At 44.5% G+C, this 17,882-nt stretch overlaps 1 protein-coding gene across 2 annotated transcripts in view; it reads left to right on the forward strand.

Annotated features, from left to right (window-relative positions):
* PDE6C (phosphodiesterase 6C) overlaps positions 1-17,882 on the forward strand; it is a 53,044-nt gene that overhangs the window by 6,732 nt on the left and 28,430 nt on the right. For both annotated transcript variants that reach the window (XM_061402829.1, XM_061402830.1), the window contains exons 2-10: positions 1,612-1,764; positions 1,865-1,954; positions 2,897-3,037; positions 3,718-3,792; positions 4,744-4,808; positions 4,913-4,979; positions 12,091-12,138; positions 16,769-16,918; positions 17,497-17,640. In XM_061402829.1, coding sequence (XP_061258813.1) covers positions 1,612-1,764; positions 1,865-1,954; positions 2,897-3,037; positions 3,718-3,792; positions 4,744-4,808; positions 4,913-4,979; positions 12,091-12,138; positions 16,769-16,918; positions 17,497-17,640 — 933 coding nt within the window. The remainder of the gene's footprint in view (positions 1-1,611; positions 1,765-1,864; positions 1,955-2,896; positions 3,038-3,717; positions 3,793-4,743; positions 4,809-4,912; positions 4,980-12,090; positions 12,139-16,768; positions 16,919-17,496; positions 17,641-17,882) is intronic.

Below are 17,882 nucleotides of genomic sequence, written 5' to 3' on the forward strand. Positions count from 1 at the left end.
CCCCTGCTCTGAGCAGGGCTGTGATTCTGTTGCCCAAGCGGTCATTGTGCCCTGATGGCGATGCTGGCCCCAAAGTCACACACCAGTGGACTCTTCCAGTTTTACTCTGGGAAACTGAACAGAGTCCAGCTGTTTATAGAAGCACCACCCACGTGGGGAAATGAACATGATACAACTTGTGAAAGGAAGACCACATTGATTTTTGGCCACTGAATCTCAAAGTCAGGTGGAAATTTCAGTTGAAGTTTCAAATGATGAAGACTCAAAGAAGAGTTAGTCATGACTCAGAGCAAGCAGAGTCTATACACGACCACAGTTGCTCTCACTTAAAGCTAATAAGATAACTGCTATCCTTGACCTTCTTCCCAAGCCCTTCCATTTGTGTGCCTCTCCAAACTCATCACTCTGCCCTCTACATGCTTAGTGAATTAGAGTTGTCCCTTGCGTCTTCTACTTGAAGCTTGTGTCTAGGATAATCCATTTCATTTTCCCCTATGAAAGAAATAAAAAATACAAATGAGAGATATTGACTTGATAGAAAATGACTTCCCTAGTGGTTCAGTGGTTAAGACTCTGCACTTCCCCTGCAGGGGGCACAGGTTCGATCCCTGGTCTGGGAACTAAGATCCACATGCCATGCAGTGCAACCTAAATAAATAAAAATACTTTTTTAAAAAAAGAAAAAGACTTTGAAGAACTATTAAATATCTGGTGCTGTCAAGAGGGTGGTAAGAATTTCAACATTTTGTAAAAGTAACTGGTGTAAATTAAAACTTCATGTACCTGTTGATACTGCAAAAGACATTTCTATTTGGGGACTCCATCAATAAAAATAAAAGCAAGGGTGATTAGTGCAGTATTGTTTGCAATGGGGAAAACTCTAAACAGACTAAATCAGTAGATATTGGTTGAGCAGAACTGGAGCCCCCACGCTGTGGAATAGCATGCAAGAATCTGGAAAACTAGTTCACGTCCATATGCACCAGTCTGGAGGGAAGTCCATAAGATAGTGTTAAGTGACGAATTGCATAAAATTAGGAGAGAAAATTTTATTAAAGAAAAAGAAAATGCTTTGTCCAAGTATAGAGAAAGGCATAGAAAGAGACACACTAAGCATTGTAATACAGATTTCTTCAAGTAGGTGAGATTAGGAGGGGTTTGGGGGCAGTTAATAATTTTTTCCTTATGATGGTTGGGAGGTTTCAAGGGCAAATATTACTTTTGCGATTAAAAAGAAGAGCCCTGTGGAATCCCAGCTGTGTTCTCCTTAGAGCATGCACATCCTCCCTGTTACAATCCTGCATCCTTGCCTCCCTTCCCCTTAGAACCTGGCTTTCCATTTGGTCACAACATCACCTCTTTCATCCTGGCCCAACCCTAGCCTAACCCGGAGAGGCCACAGCTCAGGTGGGAAAGCTCATTTGGAAATGGGCCATTTCATTCTATGCTTTATTCATTCTGTCTGCTTGTGGATGGTGGGGTGAGTGGGGATGTTGGCTTGGGACCATTGTCCTGCGACCTACAGAGGATGGTCTGTTGCCCTTCCTAGATCTACACTTCATGGTTTTGTGTTGCTTTGTCAAATGTCAAATGTGGGAATGTATCTTTCAGAACAGCCATTTTTCTGACTTCATGGACAAACAAACCGGGTATGTCACCAGGAACCTGCTGGCAACCCCCATCGTGATGGGCAAGGAGGTTCTTGCTGTGTTTATGGCAGTTAACAAAGTAGACGCATCCGAATTTTCCAAACAGGATGAAGAGGTAATGCTAACCCTGGGCATCCCTTCAGACGCTCAGTAAATTTATTTGTTGTGTAACTGAAAGATGTCACACCTAATTTGTTTTTCTCCGCCATCCGTAGGTCTTTTCCAAATACCTCAGCTTTGTTTCTATCATCCTAAAGCTTCATCACACCAACTACCTGTACAATATTGAATCCCGAAGAAGTCAGGTAAAGAGAAGGTGACAGTGACTACTTCAGCTGACCTGTTTGACAAAGAGATCCCCCAGAGGCAACAAGCGCAGATCCTCCCCAACCACGCCCTGTGGATCAGACCCCCAAACTTCCGTTCCCAGTGTCCTCTTGTGGTCCCCTCCCCGTCACCTTCCTGCCCCTCTATCTGTAGACACAACTGGCTTGCTTTCTTCAGTCTATGTCCTGGGCAGCTGTGGTTTCTTCCTCTTTGAGGTGGCGATGATAATTACAGTACTTACCCCACGTGGTTGCTGTGACTATTAAATGGTCACTAGATGAATTAGTTCCCATAAAGCTCTCAGCAGAGCTGTGTATTCCTGGTACATAGTAAAGATGCTACATTGAGAAGCAAATCGCTCCTCTGTTGCCTCCTTGAGCCAGAGGGATAAAGAACAGCATTGGTAGCCAGGATACCTGAGTTGAACTACTCTGTGGACCTTGGTTTCTTCATCAGTACAATGGTGGGAGGGTGGTTGGGATAGAGGACTTCCAAGGCCCTGGCCCATGCTAACTGTCCAGGGCAGGTAACCTTCGACTAGCTCAGGACACATGGAAGGAGGCAGGTGGCTTTCTTCCCACAAGGGCCAGCAGTAGCCAGTGGGCCCCCAATACTGGACCCTCTGCCTAGGAACTGTCTCTGCATTTGTGTTAGATTACTTGCCCTTTGGAGCCAAAACATTTTGGACATGGGGATTAGTCATGGCTTTCATAAACACACGGCTTTGCAAAAGGTCTGCTCATCATCCCACCCTGAGACTCTCGGTAGTTTGTTGGACACGTACATATGCAAAAATGGAATTGCATTGTTTGCTCACATGTGTTCCTTTTATTTGATGCATCTCCTGTTTTCTTCTGACTAATGCTCCTCTTCATACTGTATTTCGTTTTGATTGTTTTCTTTGTAATACCTACTTTCAGATTCTTATGTGGTCAGCCAACAAAGTATTTGAAGAGCTCACAGATGTTGAGCGACAGTTTCACAAAGCACTCTACACTGTCAGGACATACCTGAACTGCGAACGATACTCCATTGGGCTGCTGGACATGACCAAGGAGAAGGTCACTGTTCCATATGTTTTGTCTCCCCTACCACCGGCTATAAAATGCACATCACATGAGATGCAACCCATTAAAAAATGGGTATACTATGTGAACTACCGGTATAGATCTTAAAAATCAGTGCCAAGAAAGTATGGTACTTTCATCTTTTATATAAAGTCAACTTAAAAATCATCAATTACATTTTACATGGAAAAGAAGAAGGGAAAGTGTACTTTTTGGAGTAAAAAAGTATCTAGACTTGGCTTTTCCACTTCCTAGCTCTATGTGTCTTCAACAAGTCTTTTTTTCTTTTTTAAAAATTAATTAGTAGACCATATTCTTTTAGAGTATTTTTAGGTTTACAGAAAAAAATGAGCAGGAAGTTCAGAGAGTTTCCATACATATTCTTTTCCTTCCTCTTGCCCTCCCTCCTTCTAACTATGTGTCAGGGTAGGTGCTCTGTATTATTCATTTAATCCACATAATGACTCTGTAATACGCATTTTGTTATTGTCTCCGTCTTACAGATTTACAAGATTGACTTGTTTACAGTCACAAGTTCATAAACAGCATTACTGAAAAAGAGCTTTAAAATTCCAGAATTATAAATTAACATAAAATATGCAAACCAATGGCACTCAGATATGGTAGGTAACAGGACAGTTTGCTTAATAGTGTTTCAATATATTTGCCTTCAGGAATTCTATGATGAGTGGCCAGTCAAGCTTGGAGAAGTCGAGCCTTACAAAGGTCCAAAGACACCAGATGGCAGAGTGAGTGCAGACGTCTTTCTTGATGGTATCTGTGCCTGATTTTAGCGGCTGTGTGTAGAGGAAAGAGCGCTGGCCCAAGGACTGGGCTCTAGTCCTGGGACTTCCTGGAGGACCTTGGAGAAGCAGAAAGCACTGGACAAGGAGTTTGAGGTTCAAGTTTCAGCTCTGCCCCAACCAGCTGGGTTGCCCTTGCCTTCGCTCGTTTAACTTCTCAGTTGTCTTTTCTGTGACACTAGGGTTTGGTGGATCAGTGCTTCTCCACAAGGAGGGAGCATTAGAGCCTCCTGCATAGTTTTTAAAACACATTGTGCCCAGGCCTTTCTTCTGACATGCTGGACTGGGATCTGCAGACAAAGGTTGGCTTAGATTTACTTTCCCCCTTGATTGCAAGTTTCATAGGAAGCTTGTTCCACTACCATATCCCCAGCATACGGGAAAGGGAAGGCAGGGGACGGAATGTGTAGGTTCTTCATCTGCCCAAAGAAGCAGAGAGACTAGTTCTCAAGTCCCTTCCTGCTTTGACAACGTATTCACCATATCCTGCTTCTTAAGCACCCATTCAGAGTGCTGGAAGCGTTAAGTGCACTGTACAGCTGGGAAGGGAAAACATTGACGGAGGTTGAGAAATCCCATGATTTGTTCTATGGAAGTATTAGTCCGATATGTCTGGACAATAGAAATCAAAAGAAAACCGAAGATTCTCTAGAAGTTGTTAGGGTGTATTCAACTTTCTAAAATTAGTTCAGCAGTTTTGTTCATATGATAAGTGGCCAATGATATTTCTAGTTTAATTGTAAGCTTGTAATTAGGACATGAGTAGCTTGGTAATTTATGTTATGTGAAGAAATGTGGTTGGGAAATAAAATATTTAAATTAAAAAAAAGTTCATTAAGGAAAAATGTCTTCTCTGGGAGGTAAGATTTTTCTCATATTCTCTCTCTTTCCTCTTAGGAAGTCATCTTTTATAAAATCATCGATTACATTTTACATGGAAAAGAAGAGATCAAAGTCATTCCGTGAGTTTTGCCATGAAGCAGCTGCAGGAGTTGCCTTTTAATGTTTGTATTCAATGCATTTCTTTGCATAGCGATGATTTTTTTTTCTTCTCATCTTCCTCAAGGACACCTCCCACGGACCACTGGACTCTCGTTAGTGGGTTGCCAACATACGTTGCTGAAAATGGATTTGTAAGTTATCAAACAAATTTGAACCTTAAGTAATATTGGATGAAACTCTCATTAGCTAAGAGATAGGAACAATTGCCGGAGAAGGCAATGGCAACCCACTCCAGTACTCTTGCCTGGAAAATCCCATGGACAGAGGAGCCTGGTAGGATGCAGTTCATGGGGTCACAAAGAGTCAGACACGACTGAGTGACTTCACTTTCACTTTTCACTTTCATGCATTGGAGAAGGAAATGGCAACCCACTCCAGTGTTCTTGCCTGGAGAATCCCAGGGACGGCGGGGCCTGGTGGGCTGCCGTCTATGGGGTCGCACAGAGTTGGACACGACTGAAGCAACTTAGCAGCAGCAGCGGGAACAGTTGCAAAGGCAAGAACGCACCAGGTAAGGGTAAGATGGCCACTTTGGCACAGGACACAGGAAAGAAGAATCTTGGTAGTCGGAATGTATGTGAACTAGAAACTCTTCGACTCCGCAAGAAAATATTTAGTCAACACAAGAAAGACAGATCCATCTCCCAGCCTCTTATTCTGCAGCCACACAAAGTTCAGACATCCTGGTAGCTCACGACTATGATTCATGCTGGGTTTAATTTGACCTTAAATATAGTTCCCCTTGGTCACGACTTTTGAAACTCAGAAAATTACTGACAAAAGAAAAAATATATAAGAAGAGGACTTTGCCATTGATTGCAATGCAAAATGCATTGAGTTGATAGTGGAGGTGAAGATTTTTGCCCTGGTCTCTCATGTGGGGCGGGGGGTGTGGTGGGAGGGAAGCATAGGCCAGGTCTGGCTGAGAGAGGTCAGGGGTGGGAAGACAACAAACAAGAGGTCTCTGTGGGTCGCATAGGCCTCAAGGTCAGGGGCCCAGTAGCTTTCCCCTTGGCCCTGACCATGCTCTCCTTCCTTTTCATGGCTGACTTCTCTCCCTAGTTGGGCTTCTCCATCTGTGTCATTTTTTTGGCATCAAGATACCTCCCTGCGAGAATGTTCCCTGTTTTTTACGTTTCTTTATGTTGGCATCTTTCCTTTCCCCCTTCAAACTCAAGTTTCCAAAAAAATATTTTTATAGCATGTATTTGCATGGTTGTTTTTTCTTTAGTGTTGTCATTGTGTTCATGCATCTTCATTATTTAGTAAATGAGCATGTGAATTACAGTGACTTAGGGGTCACAGGGGAAGTGAAACAAAATTTAGGTTGTTTAATGTTTTTTCTTTTACTGTGACAAATTTGCCTCTGCTTAGTGTGAATATTTCTGGATTCAGAATGGTGACAGGGTAAGGAAAATTCTATTGTGACTGCAAGGTAATCTTTCTATGTAGTGATGCTTTACCCTAGGGTTCCAGGGAGGATGCTTAATTCTGGGCTTGTCGGTTACAGGCCAAAGTGGCCTCACCAAGTGACATGATCTCTTAGTGCAGAGACATGTTGAAGGGGAAGAAAAGAAAAAGGAGAGACAATTTTATGTCTTTTAAGAGTAAACAGCAATATATACTAAGAAATATTATGAAATAATTGAAAAAAGTTTTTTTTTTTTTTTTTTTTGACGAACCACACGGCTTGCCTGGATCTTAGTTCCTGATCAGAAACTGAACCTGATCCCCGACAGTGAAAGTGTGGAGTCCTAACCACTGGACCACCAGGGAATTCCCGTTTTTTTATATATAACTGAACTATTTTTAAATGTCATTCCTGACCTGGTGGTACTGACCAAAGTATTCCAATTCATTCCTAACTGAATCCACAGATACCACAATTTTTCAGCCTCACTGAAATAGCCAAGTAGCTTGGCCCTTGGCTTCTGTCCTTTGGTTTCCTGGCAGCCCATCTATCAAGCTCCATTTGGGGTTTTTATCCAGTTTGATATTCCCAAAGTTGCCACAGGTGGTATAAAGGAATTTATGCACCACTTAAAATTTTTTTATTGGAGTATAGTTGATATTCAATGTATTTGTTAGTCTCTGCCAGACAGCAAAGTGAATCAGCTATACTTGTACACGCGTCCATTCTTTTTTGGATTCTTTTCCCATATAGGTCATTACAGAGTATTTGAGTAGAGCTCCCTGTGCTATACAGAGGGTCCCTGGTGCCTATTTTATATATGTGTGCTCAGGTGCTCTGTCATGTCTGACTGCCATCCAACAGACTGTAGCCTGCCAGGCTCCTCTGTCCATGGAATTTTCCAGGCAAGAATACTAGGGTGGGTTGCCATCCCTCTTTCAGGGGATCTTCCCAACCCAGGGATGGAACCCACATCTCTTGCAAATCCTGCATTAGCCGGCAGGTTCTTTACCACGGTGCCACCCGGGAAGCCCTATTTTATACATAGTAGAGTGTACATGTTAATCCCAACCTCCCAATTTATCTCCACCCCATAACCATAAATTTGTTTTTTACATCTGTGACTCTATTTCTATTTTGTAAATAAGTTCATTTGTACTGTTTAGATTCCACATATCAGCAATATCATGTGATACTTGTCTTTTTCTGTCTTATTTCACTTTTATAATTTCCTGGTCCATCTGTGTTGCTGCAAGTGGCATTTTTATTTTGCTCCACTTTTTAAGCACTTCTTCTCTCCTAGATGTTTCCCAGGTAAAGATTTTATTGTCCAAAAATCAATTTGGGGAAAACTAACGCACCAAAGTTTAATCCTACACAAGCTTTTGACACCTAAGTCGTGAGCACTCTTTCAGGAGTGCAAAATTATATCAGTTAAGCACTTAACTTGTAGCTTGCAAAGATGGAAACTTCCAAGTTACAGATGCTCTGACTTTGATGAGGATATTTAACCACAAGCCTGATAGTTATCCAAAGAATCCTCTTTGTTGGAAGAAAAAAGTTTATAATAATAAGTTTGTCATCCCTGATGACTTCAATAAAAGGAGGAAAAATTAGAACATGAGAGAAAAGATCTTCCCAAATACAGAACTTCAGAGACTCATGAGAAATCCAAAGTATTAACTCCCAGAATGTTCATCAAGTAGCTAGAAATAGTGATGAGAGAAAACAAGGATGGGAAAATTAGTCTCAGTTTTTTCTAGTTGTTTTAACTGAAAGAATAAACCTAAAGCTAATTAGATGGAATTAATTTAATTCCTTCCCATTAAAATTGCAGTATTTTTAGGGTAAAATCATTGAGATTAAAAAGCAGATCAATTGAAAATTTGGGAGAAATAATAAACAAATGGGGGAGAAGGCAATTGCACCCCACTCCAGTACTCTTGCCTGGAAAATCCCATGGACGGAGGAGCCTGGTAGGCTGCAGTTCATGGGGTCGCGAAGAGTCAGACACGACTGAGTGACTTCACTTTCACTTTTCACTTTCATGCATTGGAGAAGGAAATGGCAACCCACTCCAGTGTTCTTGCCTGGAGAATCCCATGGACGGAGAGGCCTGGTAGGCTGCAGTTCATGGGGTCGCACAGAGTCGGACACAACTGAAGCGACTTAGCAGCAGCAGCAGCAACGCAACAAAAGCCAACTCATTGAACGATTCATTTGCCAAGTCATCAATTTGCCATGTAACCAATTTGCCAGAATCAATTCCAAAAGCTGTGGAGGATTTTCTTCCCCCAGGTTTTGTTTCTATCACAGATTCACTGCATTTGCTTTACTGCTGCCTTTCACCTCTCAGCTCCTGCCCTCAGCCCCACCCCTGACGTTATCCTTTCTGCTGGCAGCCCAAGACTGATGGCAAACTCGTGTAAATCTAGTGTAAGGCTGCTGCTGTTGCTGCTAAGTCGCTTCAGTTGTGTCCGACTCTGTGCGACCCCATAGACGGCAGCCCACCAGGCTCCCCCATCCCTGGGATTCTCCAGGCACGAATACTGGAGTGGGTTGCCATTTCCTTCTCCAATGCATGAAAGTGAAAAGTGAAAGGGAAGTCGCTCAGTCATGTCCGACTCTGTGTGACTCCATGGACTGCAGCCTACCAGGCTCCTCCGCCCATGGGATTTTCCAGGCAAGAGTACTGGAGTGGGGTGCCATCGCCTTCTCCGCTAGTGTAAGGCATTTCTCATCAAATCACTCATTAGACAAGTTAGCATTCCCAAAATGATTTTCAGAGAACTGACCTTGAGCCATTTTGGGAGACTCCAGAATTTGGGTGAACATACATCCCAGTTTGTATGGGACAACCTCCCTTTACAGTGCTGTCCTTGTGAGTTTTTAAGTCTTTCCTTTCACTCCCTGATGTGTCACCCTCTGCTATATATTTCAAAAGGCAGGATCTGTTAAAAACATAATTTCTGTGTATAGAACAGGATTTCTCAAACTTGTGGACTCTACTAACATTGTGGGCTAGTTCTTTGCAGTGAGGAGCTGTCCTTTACACTGTAGGGGTTTTAGCAGCCTCCCTGCCCATTAGATGCTAGTAGCACCACCCTGCCTGTGAGAATCCAAACGTCTCAGAAGTTGCTAAATGTCCTCAGGAGGATAATATACCCCTGACTGAGAAGCACTGGTCTAGAGGATGATATCAAACATTTCAGCAGACCCAGCCAGAGCAGCGCCATTCCTGGGGGCCACTTGTGGGTGATATGATGGTGGGTTCTAGTAAAGAGAGCAAACGGCCATGACTCAGGATCCCTGGGTGCCATGACTCAGTCCGGCTTTGGGCAAATCCCATGGCAAATCCTTGACCTTGGGCAAATCCCTTGATGTGTCTGGGTTTTAACATCATCATCTGTAATAAGAGGTTGTTGACTTATTTAAGAAATGAAACACTAAAAAATCTTTAATAATAATAAAAATGATCTGGAGTTTTAATTGTAATTATGATGTTCCTCCAAATTGCTTGAAACTTTTCCATTTAGCTTTTCAAACTTTTCCCTTGATATTTTTTTCACAACCCCTTGTAATAAAGGCAGGCTTTTGGATGAGCTATCCCAGAGGCCCTTCAGTTGGACCTTGCTGCATTTAGGGAACATGTGCCCACAGAGTTCTCATTAGTAAATCCCAGCTCTGAATGAGAAACAGTAGACTTCAGTTGAGTGACTTTTTAGAGTTAAAAACATTAGAAAATGAAAAGTAGTTTCTAGAATTACATTTGTAGAATTGAAGCAAGAAATGCAGGATCAAACCAAGCTAGAATCCAAATGATCTGTAAACTTAGAGAGAGAAATGGGGAGGGTAGAGACGATTTTTGAATATTTGAATACTGAGTTAAAAAAAAAGCTTGGCCTCAAGGACCTTGATCCATCTATAGATATTCTCTAAAGGCCAAAAAGCCTGGACCAAAATCGATACTGCTGACGGTCAGGTCAGAAAAGAGAATTAAGCTGCTTTTTGTCTCTTTGACACCCATGTGAAGGATGCTCAGCCAATCAATTCATGTTTTTTTATTCAGATTCAATCATAAAATTAATGGATAGCACAAGTGATTCCTTAAATTCTTAGGCTGAAATACTAACAAAAACTTTGAAAGCTGGTCACATTTGCTTCGTAAGAGTCGTCGGGTAAAGAATCCTCCCGCAATGCAGGAGACACAGGAGATGAAGGTTCAGTCCCTGGGTCAGGAAGATTCCCTGGAGAAGGAAATGACACTAGTATTCTTGCCTGGAAAATTCTATGGACAGAAGAGGTTGGAGGGCTACAGTCCATGGAGTTGCACAGTTGGACATGACTGAGTGACTAAGCACAGCCCATTTGCTTTCTAAGAGTAAAGGGGAAAAAAATAGTTGACGTGGCTCAGCCACTCCCAAACAGCACTTCCGTTGGGTGGAGGGGCCGGCAGAGTTAGTACCATAGAGGGAGAAGCTGGCTCCTACCTTCCATTTTCAGGAGTTTGGTGAGCAACTTGTTAATCCCAGGTCAGTTTGAAATCCCCCATGGTGGGTATATTTACAACATGGAAACCGGCGAATGATGCCAATTAGGGCTCCCCACTCCCAACACCAGGAGAGGTGATTCCAACAGCACCCTCACTGGAGAGCTCAGTTCTCCTCTTATCCCATGAATTAAAAAAATCACTTAATGTCTTTGGGCTTCTGTTTCCCACCTGTGGAAAGAAAAGCTTAAACAATTATTAAACTGCCTTCTAACTTTAAAATGCTATGATTTAAAGTATCTAATTTTGGTGAGAAGAAAGATGCTGTCTTTTATTAAGACCCATTTGTGGATTTGACCTGATAGAAGGATAATTCAAAATGAACAAAAATGGAATGACTCCTTGTCCTTATGGATGTGACCAATCGTCTCTGAATTTAGTACTTAAAGCCATGTCTCATAGTGAATATTTACTCTGGTGTACCTAAAAGGCTTTCTGGTTTTTCCCTCCAGCCCTTAACCACCTTCTTCCAACCTGGATCCCACATCAGAAAAGAAAAAAAAAAAAAGGAAAGAAAACAGAGTCTTCCCAGAATTGCTGCCACACCTGCCAGGCCTTTCTGCTTTAGCTTCCTCCTCTTCTTGGTCTGAGTAGCTAGCTGCTTTGAATTTGGAAGTAGATTCCTTAGAGGCAGGAAGAGTAGGGAGGAGCAAAGATGGGGCTAAACGTCATCCAATGTCTTAGCAGAAGAAAAGCCAACAGTTACCCACCCAGGTCCTCTGGCTCTTTAATCAATCGCAATTGGTCAGAGGCCAGAGGAGGACTTCAGGCAAGGCTTTATTGGCACTCCAGTTGCGGGCAGGAGGGAGCAAAAACAAGAAACAGGTTGCTCCCTGGGTGGGGCGAGCTGGTGCCTTAATTGCGGTGAGGTTAGGGGCGGGTTGGTGGGTTGGGCCAGAGGGTCCGCCCACCCCCTTGGCGGTGCTGTGTGCCGAGGTCAGTGCTTTTGCTCCCCACACCTCAGAAATGGCCATTGGCTTGTGACGTTTTTTGTATCTTACTGTTTACATTTTGCCCCAACTGGGAGTGCATGCAGTTATTTTTAGTCCCTTAGAGTTTCTCTGTATTCTGTTGCTGGAGGAGACGTTTTCTCAGACGTAAGCACTCTGGTTAAGGGCTGGTGCCCATCTGTCTCAACTTCAGTGTGTTGTTAGCTCAGTTGGTCTCGCCAGGCCCAGAGTGAATAATGTGCTTGCGAGCGCTGGAGGCCTAGGGAGGAATCCCTTGCTCCCACGTCCTTTCTCCTTCTGGTCTGTGTCTAATGGCTCTGTTTGCTTTCCAGATCTGCAACATGCTGAACGCCCCGGCGGATGAATACTTCACGTTTCAGGTAACTGCCCTTTGCCACCACCCCCACCCCGGCCAGTGCAGGGAGCAGGGGCGGCACTGCCCCCCTCTCCCACCCCCCGAGTCCGCCGGGTGCTCAGGGGTGACCAGGAAGCACGCACAGGGCTTATGTCCTGCTCACCCTGGCTGGCCACCACGTAGCAGGTTCTTCAGGCAAAACAGAAGGGGGAGAAGAGAAAGGAGGGTGAGACAAGGAGGTAGGGTGTTTGTCACTCTGGCATTGGCGGGTGGGGTGGGTTAGGGGGCCAAAGGGGTGGCAGGAGGGACTGTCACTTCTCCGTTCTCTCCCATCCCTGGTCGTCTAGTGGTCTGGGCACAGCACAGGTGCTCAGTAAATGGTCTCCGCCTGAGTGATTGGCTGAAAACATCGTACCACCTGGATTCAGCCCTCTACAGGTTTCTCACACCCTTTCTGGCGGCTTGTCACCACCGTTAGGAGGAAAAGAAGCTTCCTGTTGGGTTCTTGGGGGCTCCCCATGCTGTCAGACTTTTGGTTTTAATTTTTCCGCCTCCAACATCCAGAGATGCCCATCCCTACCTGTCCCCTCTCTCACCCCCTCCCCACCTGACCACTGGGACAACCTGGCTTTTGGCCCCACAGCCTCTCCTTTTCTTTTAGCCCCTGCTGTTCTGTGTCCTGTTTTAACAAGCGTGTCCGGTTGGAGACCTGTCTAGTTGGGAATAGAGACAGCCTTCCCAGTGGGGATCACTAGCGGCTGTCTTCCTATCTACACAGACTCGCCCACAGAGCCCCCTCTCTGCCCACACCAGGGTGAAGGCGACCTGGGGTGGGGGGCAGAGGCTGAGGGGTGTTTCCTCAGCAGCAAAAGTGTCCAGGCAGGAAGAACCTGTGGCCACTTGCTCAGTTTCAGGGCGGGTTTCCCTCTGTTCTCCCCGCTCATCCTTCTGCTTGATGACATGGAACATGCAGACACCATACTCAGGCCACCATGCCGGTGTGAAAGAGTTAGCAGGGCCGAAGAGGATTCCTAGGACCCATGGTGCTGGTTGGAGTCTGGCGCCTCCCAGGAGCTGGCCTGTGTTAGTATCCCAGGGCCAGGAAGTGGAGCCTCCACCCTAACAGTGGATTTCTGAGCCCAGCAGCCGTTGGACGGTCATCCTCCCCCCAATCAGAGGCCTGAGAAGTGTGTTTTCACAGGCACTCCACTGATGTTTTTTGTGGGAGCTGGGAGATTCCTATGGGCTGGAGGTTTACCCTAGGTGAGTGCCCAGCCTCCTCTGAACCATCAGAGCCCTTGTTCTGGCTCCTTCCTCCTGGCAGTCCAAGGCCTGAGTGTGACCACACTGTGCCCAGCCCTGGCCCCTCTGTTTATGGTAATTGCATGCCAGGAAAGGGTGCACAGGCAGGAAGAAGGGGACATGGACTCCTTAAGGTGTCTAAACCTTAAGCAGTCATTGTCTGGACAGGGAGGGCAGTAGAACCAAGCTGCATTCTGAGGTGTGAGGGCCTGTGCTTTCTGGGGGCTTCGTGTGGCTTCCATGGGAGCAGCCATACAAGGGCTCTGATGGTTCAGAGGAAGTTGAGCACTCACCTGGGGTAAACCTCCAGCCCATAGGAATCTCCCAGTTCCCCAAGAAACATCAGTGGAGTGCCCATGAAAACATGCTTCTTGGGACTCTGACTGTGGGAAGGATGACCGTCCAATGTCTGCTGGGCTCAGAAATCCACTGCTAGGGCGGAGGCTCCACTTCCAGGCCCTGGGATACTAACATAGGCCAGTTCCTGGGAGGCGCCAGACTCCTGCAACCAGCACCATGGGTCCTAGGAATCCCCTTCAGCCCTGCAAACTATTTTAGAACTGCACTGTGGCTGGAGACACTCCCACCCAGCCCTCCATCCATCCAGCCCTCCATCCTTGGACTGGGGTCAGGACTGCATCTTGGGGTGCTCTCAGCCTCCCTCTCCATTTCCCCTTTTTGCATCATCCCAAAGATCAGACTCAGGAAAGGGCGCCCCTTCTCCCCAAGCCTCCACCGTACCCGGCCTCCCCTTCTCTCTCCATCTGCTCACACCCACCTCCATCCTCACTGGTCCCTCTTGCACCTGAGAAGTGTAATGGAAAAACCAATGATTCAAAGTGAACTATGGTCGGAGCAAACCTGAAAAGGCAGTGGTTCTCAAACTATGTTCCTTGGTGGCATGATGTATTAGCTTCCTGTTGCTGCCATAACAATGACTACTCAGTGACTTAAAGTGACACAACTGAGTTATCTTACAGTTCTGGAGTCAGAGGTCTAATATGGGTCACACTGGGCAAAATTCAAGGTATTGGCAGGACTGACTTCCTTTCTAAAGGATCTGGGGGAGAACCTGCCTCCTTGTCTTTCCCAGGGGCTAGAGGCAGCCTTGGCTTGTGGTGCCTTCCGCTTTCAAAACTAGCATCGCATTGGCCTGACCTTGCCCCTGATGTTGTATGTCCTTCTCTGATTTTTGACCCTGACTCTTTTCTACTTGTAAGGATCCTTGTGATTACATTGTGTCTACCTGGAAAATCCAGGATAATTTCCCTATTTTAAGATCAGCTGACTAATAATCTTAACTCCATCTGCTGGTTTAGTACTCCTTCCACATAAAGTAACTTGTTCACAGATTCCAGGCATTGGCAAGTAGACATCTTTGAGGTGTTCCTTGAAGTGAAGTAGGGACTTCTTCCTTTCATATCAATTAAAGTGATCCCAATTCACAGAAGAAAAAGTATATAGAATATTCTCAGTCTTAAGTTTTTGTCCTACTTTTCTTAAGTGTTAAGTTCCTCCTATCACTTTTCTGTGAACAAGCTCCAATTTAATAGCAAAACACATGAACGTGAACAGGTAATGAATACGGACTGAAAAACAGAGGCAGTAAAACGTATTTTGGAAGCTTTTAAAAATATATGTACACCCAGGTACTTATGGGTGTGAGGTTATTTTGCACACAGGTAACAACACTTTGTTATTGACTTTGTCTCTGATCTGTGTGAGGGTATAAGTATATGAATGTTTCATAGTGTTTTCCCAAACTGAAAATTTTGAGAACGACTGTGCACTACTTTTTCCCCCCAGAGCTTCGACCATTAGGAAGCATGAATTGAGGCTTGGTTTCTTTGCTTCTCATTCCAAGCATAAAGAATTGGAGAAGGAAATGGCAACCCACTCCAGTACTCTTGTCTGGAGAATCCTAGGGACAGAGGAGCCTGGTGGGCTGCCATCTATGGGGTCGCACAGAGTTGGACACGACTGAAGCGACTTAGCAGCAGCAACAGCATAAAGAGGAGCTCTTCAACTAATAAGCAGTTGTTTATTGAGCATCCCTTATATGCCCAGCACTGTCCCATTACTTAGGTAGAATTCAACAGTTTATGGAACTGCTCTTTGGTTAGAAAATAGCCTCAGAGACAAAAGCCAACAGTTCAAAGCATTTGGAAAGTACCTAAGTTGTGTGATCCAGGCTAAAAGTGCTGATGGAATGCTGAAAAAGGAAAGTTCCATGTGAGTGAAAAGCTAGAGAAGCCTCCCTGGGAGAGGCGAGACTTAACCTCCATCTCTGAGGATGAGTAAACAAGCTGAGAGCAGGCAGAAGGAGGAGCAGTGTGGTGTGTTGGGGACTTGGCTGTCTTTGCAATGGCTTTCAAACTTCTGAGGACTTCAGAATCACCTGGGAAGCTTATTTAAGACACACTCCCGGAGATTTATGAAACTGGCTAAAAAAGAAAGATCTGTTGCCCTTGATTCTTGGTGGACACTTTGAGAAGCACTCCTGAGCTTCTGTGTGTGCATCCCCTAACAAACCGTTATCTCGAGGTTGGGGACTGTGACTTCTTCATCTCTGCACCTCAGCAGCTAACCCAGGTCCTGAAACATCATGGGACTTGACAGACATTTACTAAATGGAACCACACCACAGGACAAAGGACGATCTTGGTGGATCAGTCAGGAAAACAGAAACCACATTAGGTGTTTCAACAGTTTAAGGAATTAGCTAGATAGGTATTGGAGGACAGAAAAAGTGAACAGGGAGCACTGAGGTAATAGAGGTAAATGCTTCCCATCCTAGGGCTGGGAAGGGGATTGAAGAGAAGAGGGTAGGGTTGTCACAATACAGACACTTGGTCCTAGGATACTTAGTCAAATGTACAAGAGTGCTTTTATGACTGCATGGTTCTAGCCATGTTCTGTCACAGCATAGGAATTGTGCGTCAAACACCCCCAAATTATTCTTTATCTAAATTGAAAGCAACCTAAGTGGGCATAGCAAGGGGATGGTATAATGGGGTCGTGCAAGTGGATTAATTCTTGGATTAATTCTCTCAATTCCAGGGACGTTGTACATAGCTACATATATGATGAATTTGCATAAAAACAGCCCTCCACACCCCCACACATGCACAAACACATACAAATCTGGTTAAACCTGGTTAAGCTCCATGGGTCATACCAATCTGTGTTCCCTGGTTTTGCTAGTGTACCATAGTGGCACAAGATGATACTGTGAAGAAAACTGGGTGAAGGGCACATGGATTCTCTGTACATTTCTCTTGCCACATCCTGTGAATATACAGTAATTTCAAACTAAAAAGCTGAAAAATAACCTGTGTCTTTTTTGTTTGTAGAAAGGACCTGTAGATGAAACTGGCTGGGTCATTAAAAATGTCTTGTCCCTGCCTATTGTCAACAAAAAGGAAGACATCGTGGGCGTAGCTACATTTTACAACAGGAAGGATGGAAAGCCTTTTGATGAATATGATGAGCACATCGCTGAGGTGAGTGCAATTATAAAATAATGGAGGGAGATGAAATTCATGAATAGAGGACGCATAATTGTTGTTCTGGAAAGATGTTTCCAAAGTGTAATTAAGATGTGAGTCACACACGCTTGCCGTCAATATGTCGTTATTGTGTCATTTGTTTCCTGATCTCCATAAAACTGCACTGTTTTCTACCAAAGTGTGAATGTTTGACTTAATCAAAATTCTTTCCAGTACTAGGAAATTCGGGAAAAGGTTTCTCTCTCTCTTTCTCCCCACTCCCTTTTTTCCCCCTCTCCTCCTTGCTGTCACCCCCAGCCCTCTCTGATTCAAGTCATTCTTTATCTGATTGGATTTGGGTCATCCTCTCCTCTAATAAAGTATCCATGGTGCATGAAGCACTTTGAAAACGAGGGCTTAGCCAATTTTATTGTCTGGTGCTGACTATTAGTATTTTTTTCTTAGATTAAAACAAGAAACTGGGTTTTTGATGCGGGAAGAGCCATTGCTGGATAGGAAAGCATGCAGACTGTTGCCTCCAAATCAATTTTCCTTTAATTTTAGAGAATTGAATCACATTTTATCAATTTCAGACTCTCACACAGTTTCTTGGCTGGTCTCTCTTAAATACTGACACCTATGAGAAAATGAATAAGCTGGAGAACAGAAAGGACATAGCCCAGGAAATGCTCATGAACCACACCAAGGCTACACCTGATGAGATCAAGTCTATTTTGGTAAGTGAGGAATTCAGTCCTACGGAGATTAGATGCTGTGTAACCATGGCTTCTGGATCTCACCGGAGTACCCAGAGGTCTGACAGCGGAAAATAAGTTTAGTCCTGGGCTGAGGAAGGGGAGACAGAGAAGGAGGGGTCAGGGAGAATTTGGGTGGTTCATAGTACACAGACCCTTACTGAATGTCCAGACTGCTTGGTTGGAACAGCTTTTTGTTTAAAATAGCTCTGTAGAAGCTGGAA

This window comes from Bos javanicus, chromosome 26, assembly GCF_032452875.1.
Source record: "Bos javanicus breed banteng chromosome 26, ARS-OSU_banteng_1.0, whole genome shotgun sequence".
Lineage (NCBI taxonomy): Eukaryota > Metazoa > Chordata > Mammalia > Artiodactyla > Bovidae > Bos > Bos javanicus.